Source organism: Drosophila suzukii, chromosome 2L (genome assembly GCF_043229965.1).
Source record: "Drosophila suzukii chromosome 2L, CBGP_Dsuzu_IsoJpt1.0, whole genome shotgun sequence".
Taxonomy (NCBI): Eukaryota; Metazoa; Arthropoda; class Insecta; order Diptera; family Drosophilidae; genus Drosophila; species Drosophila suzukii.
In genome coordinates, this window is record NC_092080.1 from 25,792,815 (window position 1) to 25,807,915 (window position 15,101).

Genomic DNA, 15,101 nt, shown 5'->3' on the forward strand with positions numbered 1-15,101 from the left:
CAGATATAAGATCTGGAATATTCTAAGAAGTTCGTCGCCAAAAAGACGCATTTCCTTTAATGCTGTATCTGCAAGCGGTACAGCTTCTACAAAACACTAACCTGAACCTCCCATTTGAAATTTCATTTTGGTTTAATGCAATATGTATATGCAGTATCAACTTTCGAGTTCCCGGTCAGTAGGCCAATGAATCAAAAAATTATTTGAATTTTTTCTCCTTCGAAAATTTGAATGGTGGTCCTGAAAAGGACCGATTGCTGAATGAAGTACAAGCTGTACTAGTTTTTTAACCGCCGAAGCCGTATAGGGTGCGGCCTTGCCTCTTCAAGGCGTACACAACATCCATGGCTGTGACAGTCTTCCTCTTGGCGTGTTCGGTGTAGGTGACGGCATCGCGGATAACGTTCTCCAAGAACACCTTCAGGACGCCACGTGTTTCCTCGTAAATGAGTCCCGAGATGCGCTTTACACCGCCGCGACGAGCCAAACGGCGGATTGCTGGCTTAGTGATACCCTGAATGTTATCCCGCAGCACTTTGCGATGACGCTTGGCGCCTCCTTTTCCCAAGCCTTTTCCTCCTTTACCGCGACCAGTCATAACTCACTATTTTCTACTGTTAACACACTGCACGAAACGAAAGTCACTGAAGAACTAATTCCTTATTTTCGACGAACTCTTATTTATACCTAAAACCCCAGAAACACGAGCGAGTCCGAACGATATGTGCGTCCCGCTCTTCGCTCTCCGCTCTCTGTTCGACAAATGAGATGCCCTCTTCTTCCCTCTCTTTTCAATCCTCCTCGTTTTGCTATATAAGTAGGTTGCAAATGCAGCTAACGTTTATTGTGTTTTGAAACGTGAAGTGAACGTGAACAGCAGTGAACTCGAAAATGGCCCGTACCAAGCAAACCGCTCGGAAATCGACTGGTGGCAAGGCGCCACGCAAACAACTGGCTACTAAGGCCGCTCGCAAGAGCGCCCCAGCCACCGGAGGCGTGAAGAAGCCCCATCGGTATCGCCCTGGAACGGTTGCCCTGCGTGAGATCCGTCGATACCAGAAGAGTACCGAGCTCCTGATCCGCAAGCTGCCTTTCCAGCGTCTGGTGCGTGAAATCGCTCAGGACTTCAAGACTGACCTGCGATTCCAGAGCTCGGCGGTGATGGCTCTGCAGGAAGCTAGCGAGGCCTATCTGGTTGGCCTCTTTGAAGATACCAACTTGTGCGCCATTCATGCCAAGCGTGTCACCATCATGCCCAAAGACATCCAGTTGGCCCGTCGCATTCGCGGCGAGCGTGCTTAAGTGGCTGCCAATGCGCTAACATACTTTGTACAAATCGGTCCTTTTCAGGACCACAAATTTCAATCAATGAGATACTAATTTTTATCTGCAGGCTTCAAAATAAAGAAATTAACTTTTCGTCCCGTTCCTTCGTAAGTGAAATTATTAATTGTTTGTAACTTTTAGTGATTTGATAAAATTAATAAATAGTCGGAACTCGTCATTCGATTAGGATTGGGTGGGGTTTTTAATGTGATGGAGCTGCTATGCGGCAAGGATGGTCAAGACTTTCAAGCATCAGACAAAAACTAAACAAAAATTAGCTAGGCTAATGAATCTATTTGCTTAATAAAACAAAAACAGAATAAAAAATAAATTTTTTACATTGTCTTTTTAATGCTAAGTGCAACCTCCACGATATTTATATATATGGGTCACAAAATAAAATGTTAATAGGTATATATATTCCAGAAATTATATATCGTATTTTGTAATATCAGATTTATTTAATAGAATAGATTCAATTTGACTGTTGTACTTTTAATTTTATCACGTTTTTGAAAAAATTTCATTACTAATGTCGGCATGTTTTTAGAACGAGAGGGTTTTGTGGGACTACCACGATCAACATTAGACATTTAAGCACCAACAAAAAATCGAAAAACTTTTAAACGCTATCTGAAAATAAATCATATGCGTTAATGAATGCATAATGTTTTATAAAAAACAAGAAAAATATTATTAAGTATACTTTTTACATTTTTTTCTTAAATATTAACTCGAGTGCGGCCTCAATGGGATTCATATATGAAACACAAATTAGCAAAATTTGTAAAAACTGCTTATAAACATGCATCCAAAGCTGGATTGTCTTAAGCAAAGACACGATATATCTAAGAAAACATCATATAAATACAATATTTTAAATTATTTATATTTTTAACAGTCAGAAATCGATTGCCGAAAGTAGTCTGATAGCCAACTTTGTACATAGCCAAGGGACAACTTGGAACATGAATTAAAATACCTAAACTAAAGATAAGTAAATTTAATTGTAGTACTTATTTAAGTAAAAGGTTCAAATTTATTTTTTCATTAGCAAGTTACAAAATATTTCTAAGAAATCATATTTTAAAATGGGTTTTTAAAAAAATTGCTCATGTTACGAATGTCTATGTTGAAGTTGATTCGGCAATAAAAGGTTGCAAAAACCAGATACTAACGTTTTGAAAACATTACCTACTTAATAGATTATTTAAGAATGTAAAACAATAAAATGATTATTACATTTTAGGATCTTAAGCACTAAAAACAAGAAAATATGTCTGCACTTCAAACAAACATTAGCAGAGCAAATGCCTGATGCCAGACGCACAGTTAAAGTGCTCTCCTCCTCGATTCTCATCCGAACGAAGGAGGTTGGCAATAAGCGCGCGGGCCATTTTCTATACGAAAAAGTGTATTTTAGTGAAGAAAAATGTCTGAATCTGCAGTTGCAACGGCCGCTTCCCCAGTGGCTGCCCCGTCAGCGCCAGTTGAGAAGAAGGTGGCCACCAAAAAGGCATCTGGATCCGCTGCCCCAAAGGTGAAAAAGGCTGCTGCCCCGCCATCGCATCCGCCAACTCAACAAATGGTGGACGCATCCATCAAGAATTTGAAGGAACGTGGCGGCTCATCGCTTTTGGCAATCAAGAAATACATCACTGCCACCTATAAATGCGATGCCCAGAAGCTTGCTCCATTCATCAAGAAATACTTGAAATCGGCCGTGGTAAATGGAAAGCTGATCCAAACAAAGGGAAAGGGGGCGTCTGGCTCATTTAAACTGTCGGCCTCCGCCAAGAAGGATCCGAAGCCGAAGCCTGCGTCTGCTGAGAAGAAGGTGAAAAGCAAGAAGGTAGCCGTCAAGAAGTCCGGATCCACCGCCAAGAAAGCTGCCGCCGGAGCTGACGACAAGAAGCCCAAGGCTAAGAAGGCTGTTGCCACCAAAAAGACCGCAGAGAAGAAGAAAACCGAGAAGGCGAAGGCCAAGGATGTCAAGAAAACTGGAACCGTAAAGGCGAAGCCAGCAGCAGCGAAGGCCAAGTCGACCGCAGCGAAGGCAAAGGCGGCGAAAGCACCAAAGGCCAAGCCAGCAGCGTCTGTTAAGCCTAAAAAGGCTGTGAAGAAAGCAGCTGCTCCTGCTACTGCTAAAAAGCCGAAAGCCAAAACTACGGCGGCCAAGAAGTAAATTGTGCAAAAGTACAGTACCTGGTACCTGCTCGCAATCGCTATTTTAGATTTCGAAATCTGAAATTAGTTTAAATAAGCCCTTTTCAGGGCTACAACGTTCGTGAACAAGAGAAAGGAACTTTCAATTTAAAACTAAGTACATTTCACTTGTCCAATTATCTTGTTAGGCCGTTAGCATTTTTTTCACATAAGTGTGGCTGCATTGATTTTAGCAGCTGTACCAGAGAATCTTAAAATGCAAGTCACAGAATGTTCGTGGACTAGCATTGCAGAAATTCGTTATCAATAGATGACCATGATTTAATAACGATACTATAAAGCTCCAGAATAAGTTCTTTAGAAAAAAAAAACTCAAATTGAACTTATATCACGAATTTGATTGGTAAATGGTATATTGAAAATGAAGTTCCTTTGGTAAAATGTGTTGTGGCCCTGAAAAGGGCCGTTTTGGATCTTTCTCCCCATACGCAGCAAGAGTAAATTACTTGGAGCTGGTGTACTTGGTGACAGCCTTGGTTCCCTCACTGACGGCGTGCTTGGCCAACTCTCCGGGCAGGAGCAGGCGAACAGCCGTTTGGATCTCCCGACTGGTTATGGTCGAGCGCTTGTTGTAGTGAGCCAGACGAGACGCCTCTGCAGCAATGCGCTCGAAGATATCATTCACAAAGCTGTTCATGATGCTCATCGCCTTCGACGAAATACCGGTGTCAGGGTGGACCTGCTTCAGGACCTTGTAAATGTAGATGGCGTAGCTCTCCTTCCTCTTGCGCTTCTTCTTCTTATCGGTCTTGGTGATGTTCTTCTGGGCTTTGCCAGCCTTCTTGGCTGCCTTTCCACTAGTTTTCGGCGGCATTATTCACTTCACTTATGATTTCACAAACACAACTCACTGATCATAATGGTGCCCAAGCGCGTTCATCTTTATACTTTTTTTCGAGCAATGTTTTCAGGTCTAAGGCACCCCACCCCTAAATGAACGCGCAGGCAGACGCAAAAGTATAAATATGTGGCTACCCGAGGCTCGTCGAGCATTCGTTTTCAGTGTGTAAAGTGAACTAGTGAAATACTCGTAAAGAAAAATGTCTGGTCGTGGAAAAGGTGGCAAAGTGAAGGGAAAGGCAAAGTCCCGCTCTAACCGTGCCGGTCTTCAGTTCCCAGTGGGCCGTATTCACCGTTTGCTCCGCAAGGGCAACTATGCCGAGCGAGTTGGGGCCGGCGCTCCAGTTTACCTGGCTGCTGTGATGGAATATCTGGCCGCTGAGGTTCTCGAATTGGCTGGCAATGCTGCTCGTGACAACAAGAAGACTAGGATTATTCCTCGTCATCTGCAGCTGGCCATCCGCAACGACGAGGAGTTGAACAAACTGCTCTCCGGCGTCAGGGTGGAGTGTTGCCCAACATCCAGGCTGTTCTGTTGCCCAAGAAGACCGAGAAGAAGGCTTAAACGTTTTAAATGCGGAGCCAATTACATACTTGTACATAAAAAACAAACCCAACCGTCCTTTTCAGGACGACCAAGTTTTTACCAAAGAAGTAAAGATTTTCCAATACGTATATCATATTATTAAAACAAGAAAATACGTTGAAATATCGATTGGGAAACAGAAGTAGGTTTTGTATATGCGTTGGTCCTATAGCACTTGGTCAGATATAAGATCTGGAATATTCTAAGAAGTTCGTCGCCAAAAAGACGCATTTCCTTTAATGCTGTATCTGCAAGCGGTACAGCTTCTACAAAACACTAACCTGAACCTCCCATTTGAAATTTCATTTTGGTTTAATGCAATATGTATATGCAGTATCAACTTTCGAGTTCCCGGTCAGTAGGCCAATGAATCAAAAAATTATTTGAATTTTTTCTCCTTCGAAAATTTGAATGGTGGTCCTGAAAAGGACCGATTGCTGAATGAAGTACAAGCTGTACTAGTTTTTTAACCGCCGAAGCCGTATAGGGTGCGGCCTTGCCTCTTCAAGGCGTACACAACATCCATGGCTGTGACAGTCTTCCTCTTGGCGTGTTCGGTGTAGGTGACGGCATCGCGGATAACGTTCTCCAAGAACACCTTCAGGACGCCACGTGTTTCCTCGTAAATGAGTCCCGAGATGCGCTTTACACCGCCGCGACGAGCCAAACGGCGGATTGCTGGCTTAGTGATACCCTGAATGTTATCCCGCAGCACTTTGCGATGACGCTTGGCGCCTCCTTTTCCCAAGCCGCGACCAGTCGTAACTCACTATTTTCTACTGTTAACACACTGCACGAAACGAAAGTCACTGAAGAACTAATTCCTTATTTTCGACGAACTCTTATTTATACCTAAAACCCCAGAAACACGAGCGAGTCCGAACGATATGTGCGTCCCGCTCTTCGCTCTCCGCTCTCTGTTCGACAAATGAGATGCCCTCTTCTTCCCTCTCTTTTCAATCCTCCTCGTTTTGCTATATAAGTAGGTTGCAAATGCAGCTAACGTTTATTGTGTTTTGAAACGTGAAGTGAACGTGAACAGCAGTGAACTCGAAAATGGCCCGTACCAAGCAAACCGCTCGGAAATCGACTGGTGGCAAGGCGCCACGCAAACAACTGGCTACTAAGGCCGCTCGCAAGAGCGCCCCAGCCACCGGAGGCGTGAAGAAGCCCCATCGGTATCGCCCTGGAACGGTTGCCCTGCGTGAGATCCGTCGATACCAGAAGAGTACCGAGCTCCTGATCCGCAAGCTGCCTTTCCAGCGTCTGGTGCGTGAAATCGCTCAGGACTTCAAGACTGACCTGCGATTCCAGAGCTCGGCGGTGATGGCTCTGCAGGAAGCTAGCGAGGCCTATCTGGTTGGCCTCTTTGAAGATACCAACTTGTGCGCCATTCATGCCAAGCGTGTCACCATCATGCCCAAAGACATCCAGTTGGCCCGTCGCATTCGCGGCGAGCGTGCTTAAGTGGCTGCCAATGCGCTAACATACTTTGTACAAATCGGTCCTTTTCAGGACCACAAATTTCAATCAATGAGATACTAATTTTTATCTGCAGGCTTCAACCTTAAAAAAATTAACTTTTCGTCCCGTTCCTTCGTAAGTGAAATTATTAATTGTTTGTAACTTTTAGTGATTTGATAAAATTAATAAATAGTCGGAACTCGTCGTTCGATTAGGATTGGGTGGGGTTTTTAATGTGATGGAGCTGCTATGCGGCAAGGATGGTCAAGACTTTCAAGCATCAGACAAAAACTAAACAAAAATTAGCTAGGCTAATGAATCTATTTGCTTAATAAAACAAAAACAGAATAAAAAATAAATTTTTTACATTGTCTTTTTAATGCTAAGTGCAACCTCCACGATATTTATATATATGGGTCACAAAATAAACTGTTAATAGGTATATATATTCCAGAAATTATATATCGTATTTTGTAATATCAGATTTATTTAATAGAATAGATTCAATTTGACTGTTGTACTTTTAATTTTATCACGTTTTTGAAAAAATTTCATTACTAATGTCGGCATGTTTTTAGAACGAGAGGGTTTTGTGGGACTACCACGATCAACATTAGACATTTAAGCACCAACAAAAAATCGAAAAACTTTTAAACGCTATCTGAAAATAAATCATATGCGTTAATGAATGCATAATGTTTTATAAAAAACAAGAAAAATATTATTAAGTATACTTTTTACATTTTTTTCTTAAATATTAACTCGAGTGCGGCCTCAATGGGATTCATATATGAAACACAAATTAGCAAAATTTGTAAAAACTGTTTATAAACATGCATCCAAAGCTGGATTGTCTTAAGCAAAGACATGATATATCTAAGAAAACATCATATAAATACAATATTTTAAATTATTTATATTTTTAACAGTCAGAAATCGATTGCCGAAAGTAGTCTGATAGCCAACTTTGTACATAGCCAAGGGACAACTTGGAACATGAATTAAAATACCTAAACTAAAGATAAGTAAATTTAATTGTAGTACTTATTTAAGTAAAAGGTTCAAATTTATTTTTTCATTAGCAAGTTACAAAATATTTCTAAGAAATCATATTTTAAAATGGGTTTTTAAAAAAATTGCTCATGTTACGAATGTCTATGTTGAAGTTGATTCGGCAATAAAAGGTTGCAAAAACCAGATACTAACGTTTTGAAAACATTACCTACTTAATAGATTATTTAAGAATGTAAAACAATAAAATGATTATTACATTTTAGGATCTTAAGCACTAAAAACAAGAAAATATGTCTGCACTTCAAACAAACATTAGCAGAGCAAATGCCTGATGCCAGACGCACAGTTAAAGTGCTCTCCTCCTCGATTCTCATCCGAACGAAGGAGGTTGGCAATAAGCGCGCGGGCCATTTTCTATACGAAAAAGTGTATTTTAGTGAAGAAAAATGTCTGAATCTGCAGTTGCAACGGCCGCTTCCCCAGTGGCTGGCCCGTCAGCGCCAGTTGAGAAGAAGGTGGCCACCAAAAAGGCATCTGGATCCGCTGCCCCAAAGGTGAAAAAGGCTGCTGCCCCGCCATCGCATCCGCCAACTCAACAAATGGTGGACGCATCCATCAAGAATTTGAAGGAACGTGGCGGCTCATCGCTTTTGGCAATCAAGAAATACATCACTGCCACCTATAAATGCGATGCCCAGAAGCTTGCTCCATTCATCAAGAAATACTTGAAATCGGCCGTGGTAAATGGAAAGCTGATCCAAACAAAGGGAAAGGGGGCGTCTGGCTCATTTAAACTGTCGGCCTCCGCCAAGAAGGATCCGAAGCCGAAGCCTGCGTCTGCTGAGAAGAAGGTGAAAAGCAAGAAGGTAGCCGTCAAGAAGACCGGATCCACCGCCAAGAAAGCTGCCGCCGGAGCTGACGACAAGAAGCCCAAGGCTAAGAAGGCTGTTGCCACCAAAAAGACCGCAGAGAAGAAGAAAACCGAGAAGGCGAAGGCCAAGGATGTCAAGAAAACTGGAACCGTAAAGGCGAAGCCAGCAGCAGCGAAGGCCAAGTCGACCGCAGCGAAGGCAAAGGCGGCAAAAGCACCAAAGGCCAAGCCAGCGGCGTCTGTTAAGCCTAAAAAGGCTGTGAAGAAAGCAGCTGCTCCTGCTACTGCTAAAAAGCCGAAAGCCAAAACTACGGCGGCCAAGAAGTAAATTGTGCAAAAGTACAGTACCTGGTACCTGCTCGCAATCGCTATTTTAGATTTCGAAATCTGAAATTAGTTTAAATAAGCCCTTTTCAGGGCTACAACGTTCGTGAACAAGAGAAAGGAACTTTCAATTTAAAACTTAGTACATTTCACTTGTCCAATTATCTTGTTAGGCCGTTAGCATTTTTTTCACATAAGTGTGGCTGCATTGATTTTAGCAGCTGTACCAGAGAATCTTAAAATGCAAGTCACAGAATGTTCGTGGACTAGCATTGCAGAAATTCGTTATCAATAGATGACCATGATTTAATAACTATACTATAAAGCTCCAGAATAAGTTCTTTAGAAAAAAAAAACTCAAATTGAACTTATATCACGAATTTGATTGGCAAATGGTATATTGAAAATGAAGTTCCTTTGGTAAAATGTGTTGTGGCCCTGAAAAGGGCCGTTTTGGATCTTTCTCCCCATACGCAGCAAGAGTAAATTACTTGGAGCTGGTGTACTTGGTGACAGCCTTGGTTCCCTCACTGACGGCGTGCTTGGCCAACTCTCCGGGCAGGAGCAGGCGAACAGCCGTTTGGATCTCCCGACTGGTTATGGTCGAGCGCTTGTTGTAGTGAGCCAGACGAGACGCCTCTGCAGCAATGCGCTCGAAGATATCATTCACAAAGCTGTTCATGATGCTCATCGCCTTCGACGAAATACCGGTGTCAGGGTGGACCTGCTTCAGGACCTTGTAAATGTAGATGGCGTAGCTCTCCTTCCTCTTGCGCTTCTTCTTCTTATCGGTCTTGGTGATGTTCTTCTGGGCTTTGCCAGCCTTCTTGGCTGCCTTTCCACTAGTTTTCGGCGGCATTATTCACTTCACTTATGATTTCACAAACACAACTCACTGATCATAATGGTGCCCAAGCGCGTTCATCTTTATACTTTTTTTCGAGCAATGTTTTCAGGTCTAAGGCACCCACCCCTAAATGAACGCGCAGGCAGACGCAAAAGTATAAATATGTGGCTACCCGGGGCTCGTCGAGCATTCGTTTTCAGTGTGTAAAGTGAACTAGTGAAATACTCGTAAAGAAAAATGTCTGGTCGTGGAAAAGGTGGCAAAGTGAAGGGAAAGGCAAAGTCCCGCTCTAACCGTGCCGGTCTTCAGTTCCCAGTGGGCCGTATTCACCGTTTGCTCCGCAAGGGCAACTATGCCGAGCGAGTTGGGGCCGGCGCTCCAGTTTACCTGGCTGCTGTGATGGAATATCTGGCCGCTGAGGTTCTCGAATTGGCTGGCAATGCTGCTCGTGACAACAAGAAGACTAGGATTATTCCTCGTCATCTGCAGCTGGCCATCCGCAACGACGAGGAGTTGAACAAACTGCTCTCCGGCGTCAGGGTGGAGTGTTGCCCAACATCCAGGCTGTTCTGTTGCCCAAGAAGACCGAGAAGAAGGCTTAAACGTTTTAAATGCGGAGCCAATTACATACTTGTACATAAAAAACAAACCCAACCGTCCTTTTCAGGACGACCAAGTTTTTACCAAAGAAGTAAAGATTTTCCAATACGTATATCATATTATTAAAACAAGAAAATACGTTGAAATATCGATTGGGAAACAGAAGTAGGTTTTGTATATGCGTTGGTCCTATAGCACTTGGTCAGATATAAGATCTGGAATATTCTAAGAAGTTCGTCGCCAAAAAGACGCATTTCCTTTAATGCTGTATCTGCAAGCGGTACAGCTTCTACAAAACACTAACCTGAACCTCCCATTTGAAATTTCATTTTGGTTTAATGCAATATGTATATGCAGTATCAACTTTCGAGTTCCCGGTCAGTAGGCCAATGAATCAAAAAATTATTTGAATTTTTTCTCCTTCGAAAATTTGAATGGTGGTCCTGAAAAGGACCGATTGCTGAATGAAGTACAAGCTGTACTAGTTTTTTAACCGCCGAAGCCGTATAGGGTGCGGCCTTGCCTCTTCAAGGCGTACACAACATCCATGGCTGTGACAGTCTTCCTCTTGGCGTGTTCGGTGTAGGTGACGGCATCGCGGATAACGTTCTCCAAGAACACCTTCAGGACGCCACGTGTTTCCTCGTAAATGAGTCCCGAGATGCGCTTTACACCGCCGCGACGAGCCAAACGGCGGATTGCTGGCTTAGTGATACCCTGAATGTTATCCCGCAGCACTTTGCGATGACGCTTGGCGCCTCCTTTTCCCAAGCCTTTTCCTCCTTTACCGCGACCAGTCATAACTCACTATTTTCTACTGTTAACACACTGCACGAAACGAAAGTCACTGAAGAACTAATTCCTTATTTTCGACGAACTCTTATTTATACCTAAAACCCCAGAAACACGAGCGAGTCCGAACGATATGTGCGTCCCGCTCTTCGCTCTCCGCTCTCTGTTCGACAAATGAGATGCCCTCTTCTTCCCTCTCTTTTCAATCCTCCTCGTTTTGCTATATAAGTAGGTTGCAAATGCAGCTAACGTTTATTGTGTTTTGAAACGTGAAGTGAACGTGAACAGCAGTGAACTCGAAAATGGCCCGTACCAAGCAAACCGCTCGGAAATCGACTGGTGGCAAGGCGCCACGCAAACAACTGCCTACTAAGGCCGCTCGCAAGAGCGCCCCAGCCACCGGAGGCGTGAAGAAGCCCCATCGGTATCGCCCTGGAACGGTTGCCCTGCGTGAGATCCGTCGATACCAGAAGAGTACCGAGCTCCTGATCCGCAAGCTGCCTTTCCAGCGTCTGGTGCGTGAAATCGCTCAGGACTTCAAGACTGACCTGCGATTCCAGAGCTCGGCGGTGATGGCTCTGCAGGAAGCTAGCGAGGCCTATCTGGTTGGCCTCTTTGAAGATACCAACTTGTGCGCCATTCATGCCAAGCGTGTCACCATCATGCCCAAAGACATCCAGTTGGCCCGTCGCATTCGCGGCGAGCGTGCTTAAGTGGCTGCCAATGCGCTAACATACTTTGTACAAATCGGTCCTTTTCAGGACCACAAATTTCAATCAATGAGATACTAATTTTTATCTGCAGGCTTAAACCTTAAAATAAAGAAATTAACTTTTCGTCCCGTTCCTTCGTAAGTGAAATTATTAATTGTTTGTAACTTTTAGTGATTTGATAAAATTAATAAATAGTCGGAACTCGTCGTTCGATTAGGATTGGGTGGGGTTTTTAATGTGATGGAGCTGCTATGCGGCAAGGATGGTAAAGACTTTCAAGCATCAGACAAAAACTAAACAAAAATTAGCTAGGCTAATGAATCTATTTGCTTAATAAAACAAAAACAGAATAAAAAATAAATTTTTTACATTGTCTTTTTAATGCTAAGTGCAACCTCCACGATATTTATATATATGGGTCACAAAATAAACTGTTAATAGGTATATATATTCCAGAAATTATATATCGTATTTTGTAATATCAGATTTATTTAATAGAATAGATTCAATTTGACTGTTGTACTTTTAATTTTATCACGTTTTTGAAAAAATTTCATTACTAATGTCGGCATGTTTTTAGAACGAGAGGGTTTTGTGGGACTACCACGATCAACATTAGACATTTAAGCACCAACAAAAAATCGAAAAACTTTTAAACGCTATCTGAAAATAAATCATATGCGTTAATGAATGCATAATGTTTTATAAAAAACAAGAAAAATATTATTAAGTATACTTTTTACATTTTTTTCTTAAATATTAACTCGAGTGCGGCCTCAATGGGATTCATATATGAAACACAAATTAGCAAAATTTGTAAAAACTGTTTATAAACATGCATCCAAAGCTGGATTGTCTTAAGCAAAGACATGATATATCTAAGAAAACATCATATAAATACAATATTTTAAATTATTTATATTTTTAACAGTCAGAAATCGATTGCCGAAAGTAGTCTGATAGCCAACTTTGTACATAGCCAAGGGACAACTTGGAACATGAATTAAAATACCTAAACTAAAGATAAGTAAATTTAATTGTAGTACTTATTTAAGTAAAAGGTTCAAATTTATTTTTTCATTAGCAAGTTACAAAATATTTCTAAGAAATCATATTTTAAAATGGGTTTTTAAAAAAATTGCTCATGTTACGAATGTCTATGTTGAAGTTGATTCGGCAATAAAAGGTTGCAAAAACCAGATACTAACGTTTTGAAAACATTACCTACTTAATAGATTATTTAAGAATGTAAAACAATAAAATGATTATTACATTTTAGGATCTTAAGCACTAAAAACAAGAAAATATGTCTGCACTTCAAACAAACATTAGCAGAGCAAATGCCTGATGCCAGACGCACAGTTAAAGTGCTCTCCTCCTCGATTCTCATCCGAACGAAGGAGGTTGGCAATAAGCGCGCGGGCCATTTTCTATACGAAAAAGTGTATTTTAGTGAAGAAAAATGTCTGAATCTGCAGTTGCAACGGCCGCTTCCCCAGTGGCTGGCCCGTCAGCGCCAGTTGAGAAGAAGGTGGCCACCAAAAAGGCATCTGGATCCGCTGCCCCAAAGGTGAAAAAGGCTGCTGCCCCGCCATCGCATCCGCCAACTCAACAAATGGTGGACGCATCCATCAAGAATTTGAAGGAACGTGGCGGCTCATCGCTTTTGGCAATCAAGAAATACATCACTGCCACCTATAAATGCGATGCCCAGAAGCTTGCTCCATTCATCAAGAAATACTTGAAATCGGCCGTGGTAAATGGAAAGCTGATCCAAACAAAGGGAAAGGGGGCGTCTGGCTCATTTAAACTGTCGGCCTCCGCCAAGAAGGATCCGAAGCCAAAGCCTGCGTCTGCTGAGAAGAAGGTGAAAAGCAAGAAGGTAGCCGTCAAGAAGACCGGATCCACCGCCAAGAAAGCTGCCGCCGGAGCTGACGACAAGAAGCCCAAGGCTAAGAAGGCTGTTGCCACCAAAAAGACCGCAGAGAAGAAGAAAACCGAGAAGGCGAAGGCCAAGGATGCCAAGAAAACTGGAACCGTAAAGGCGAAGCCAGCAGCAGCGAAGGCCAAGTCGACCGCAGCGAAGGCAAAGGCGGCGAAAGCACCAAAGGCCAAGCCAGCGGCGTCTGTTAAGCCTAAAAAGGCTGTGAAGAAAGCAGCTGCTCCTGCTACTGCTAAAAAGCCGAAAGCCAAAACTACGGCGGCCAAGAAGTAAATTGTGCAAAAGTACAGTACCTGGTACCTGCTCGCAATCGCTATTTTAGATTTCGAAATCTGAAATTAGTTTAAATAAGCCCTTTTCAGGGCTACAACGTTCGTGAACAAGAGAAAGGAACTTTCAATTTAAAACTTAGTACATTTCACTTGTCCAATTATCTTGTTAGGCCGTTAGCATTTTTTTCACATAAGTGTGGCTGCATTGATTTTAGCAGCTGTACCAGAGAATCTTAAAATGCAAGTCACAGAATGTTTCACAAACACAACTCACTGATCATAATGGTGCCCAAGCGCGTTCATCTTTATACTTTTTTTCGAGCAATGTTTTCAGGTCTAAGGCACCCACCCCTAAATGAACGCGCAGGCAGACGCAAAAGTATAAATATGTGGCTACCCGGGGCTCGTCGAGCATTCGTTTTCAGTGTGTAAAGTGAACTAAGTGAAATACTCGTAAAGAAAAATGTCTGGTCGTGGAAAAGGTGGCAAAGTGAAGGGAAAGGCAAAGTCGCGCTCTAACCGTGCCGGTCTTCAGTTCCCAGTGGGCCGTATTCACCGTTTGCTCCGCAAGGGCAACTATGCCGAGCGAGTTGGGGCCGGCGCTCCAGTTTACCTGGCTGCTGTGATGGAATATCTGGCCGCTGAGGTTCTCGAATTGGCTGGCAATGCTGCTCGTGACAACAAGAAGACTAGGATTATTCCTCGTCATCTGCAGCTGGCCATCCGCAACGACGAGGAGTTGAACAAACTGCTCTCCGGCGTCACCATTGCCCAGGGTGGAGTGTTGCCCAACATCCAGGCTGTTCTGTTGCCCAAGAAGACCGAGAAGAAGGCTTAAACGTTTTAAATGCGGAGCCAATTACATACTTGTACATAAAAAACAAACCCAACCGTCCTTTTCAGGACGACCAAGTTTTTACCAAAGAAGTAAAGATTTTCCAATACGTATATCATATTATTAAAACAAGAAAATACGTTGAAATATCGATTGGGAAACAGAAGTAGGTTTTGTATATGCGTTGGTCCTATAGCACTTGGTCAGATATAAGATCTGGAATATTCTAAGAAGTTCGTCGCCAAAAAGACGCATTTCCTTTAATGCTGTATCTGCAAGAGGTACAGCTTCTACAAAACACTAACCTGAACCTCCCATTTGAAATTTCATTTTGGTTTAATACAATATGTATATGCAGTATCAACTTTCGAGTTCCCGGTCAGTAGGCCAATGAATCAAAAAATTATTTGAATTTTTTCTCCTTCGAAAATTTGAATGGTGGTCCTGAA

At 42.6% G+C, this 15,101-nt stretch overlaps 12 protein-coding genes and 2 pseudogenes across 12 annotated transcripts; 9 read left to right on the plus strand and 5 right to left on the minus strand.

Annotated features, from left to right (window-relative positions):
* Positions 1 to 286: 286 nt before the first annotated feature.
* Positions 287 to 598, minus strand: LOC139352377 (histone H4). Its single transcript, XM_070994481.1, has one exon. The coding sequence runs from the start codon at positions 596 to 598 to the stop codon at positions 287 to 289; it is 312 nt and encodes a 103-aa protein (XP_070850582.1).
* Positions 599 to 891: 293 nt separating this feature from the next.
* LOC139352378 (histone H3) lies at positions 892 to 1,303 on the plus strand. The gene has a single exon (XM_070994482.1). The coding sequence runs from the start codon at positions 892 to 894 to the stop codon at positions 1,300 to 1,302; it is 411 nt and encodes a 136-aa protein (XP_070850583.1). The 3' UTR covers position 1,303.
* A 1,455-nt stretch (positions 1,304 to 2,758) lies between these two features.
* Positions 2,759 to 3,586, plus strand: LOC139352224 (histone H1-like). The gene has a single exon (XM_070994308.1). It carries the CDS (start codon positions 2,759 to 2,761, stop codon positions 3,509 to 3,511), a length of 753 nt encoding a protein of 250 aa, XP_070850409.1. The 3' UTR covers positions 3,512 to 3,586.
* Positions 3,587 to 3,962: 376 nt separating this feature from the next.
* Positions 3,963 to 4,415, minus strand: LOC139352379 (histone H2B). Its single transcript, XM_070994483.1, has one exon. It carries the CDS (start codon positions 4,364 to 4,366, stop codon positions 3,995 to 3,997), a length of 372 nt encoding a protein of 123 aa, XP_070850584.1. The 5' UTR covers positions 4,367 to 4,415; the 3' UTR covers positions 3,963 to 3,994.
* A 144-nt stretch (positions 4,416 to 4,559) lies between these two features.
* On the plus strand, positions 4,560 to 5,340 carry LOC139352225 (histone H2A-like; annotated as a pseudogene).
* A 104-nt stretch (positions 5,341 to 5,444) lies between these two features.
* Positions 5,445 to 5,738, minus strand: LOC139352226 (histone H4-like; the record flags this gene model as incomplete). Its single annotated transcript, XM_070994309.1, has 1 exon — positions 5,445 to 5,738. A coding segment is annotated over one exon (294 nt), but the record flags the coding sequence as incomplete, so codon positions are not given.
* Positions 5,739 to 6,034: 296 nt separating this feature from the next.
* On the plus strand, positions 6,035 to 6,446 carry LOC139352380 (histone H3). The gene has a single exon (XM_070994484.1). It carries the CDS (start codon positions 6,035 to 6,037, stop codon positions 6,443 to 6,445), a length of 411 nt encoding a protein of 136 aa, XP_070850585.1. The 3' UTR covers position 6,446.
* Positions 6,447 to 7,902: 1,456 nt separating this feature from the next.
* LOC139352227 (histone H1-like) lies at positions 7,903 to 8,730 on the plus strand. The gene has a single exon (XM_070994310.1). The coding sequence runs from the start codon at positions 7,903 to 7,905 to the stop codon at positions 8,653 to 8,655; it is 753 nt and encodes a 250-aa protein (XP_070850411.1). The 3' UTR covers positions 8,656 to 8,730.
* A 376-nt stretch (positions 8,731 to 9,106) lies between these two features.
* Positions 9,107 to 9,570, minus strand: LOC139352381 (histone H2B). Its single transcript, XM_070994485.1, has one exon. It carries the CDS (start codon positions 9,508 to 9,510, stop codon positions 9,139 to 9,141), a length of 372 nt encoding a protein of 123 aa, XP_070850586.1. The 5' UTR covers positions 9,511 to 9,570; the 3' UTR covers positions 9,107 to 9,138.
* A 40-nt stretch (positions 9,571 to 9,610) lies between these two features.
* LOC139352228 (histone H2A-like) lies at positions 9,611 to 10,483 on the plus strand (annotated as a pseudogene).
* Positions 10,484 to 10,587: 104 nt separating this feature from the next.
* Positions 10,588 to 10,899, minus strand: LOC139352382 (histone H4). The gene has a single exon (XM_070994486.1). The coding sequence runs from the start codon at positions 10,897 to 10,899 to the stop codon at positions 10,588 to 10,590; it is 312 nt and encodes a 103-aa protein (XP_070850587.1).
* Positions 10,900 to 11,192: 293 nt separating this feature from the next.
* Positions 11,193 to 11,604, plus strand: LOC139352229 (histone H3-like). The gene has a single exon (XM_070994311.1). It carries the CDS (start codon positions 11,193 to 11,195, stop codon positions 11,601 to 11,603), a length of 411 nt encoding a protein of 136 aa, XP_070850412.1. The 3' UTR covers position 11,604.
* Positions 11,605 to 13,065: 1,461 nt separating this feature from the next.
* On the plus strand, positions 13,066 to 13,893 carry LOC139352383 (histone H1-like). The gene has a single exon (XM_070994487.1). The coding sequence runs from the start codon at positions 13,066 to 13,068 to the stop codon at positions 13,816 to 13,818; it is 753 nt and encodes a 250-aa protein (XP_070850588.1). The 3' UTR covers positions 13,819 to 13,893.
* A 372-nt stretch (positions 13,894 to 14,265) lies between these two features.
* On the plus strand, positions 14,266 to 14,688 carry LOC139352384 (histone H2A). Its single transcript, XM_070994488.1, has one exon. It carries the CDS (start codon positions 14,281 to 14,283, stop codon positions 14,653 to 14,655), a length of 375 nt encoding a protein of 124 aa, XP_070850589.1. The 5' UTR covers positions 14,266 to 14,280; the 3' UTR covers positions 14,656 to 14,688.
* Positions 14,689 to 15,101: the final 413 nt, after the last annotated feature.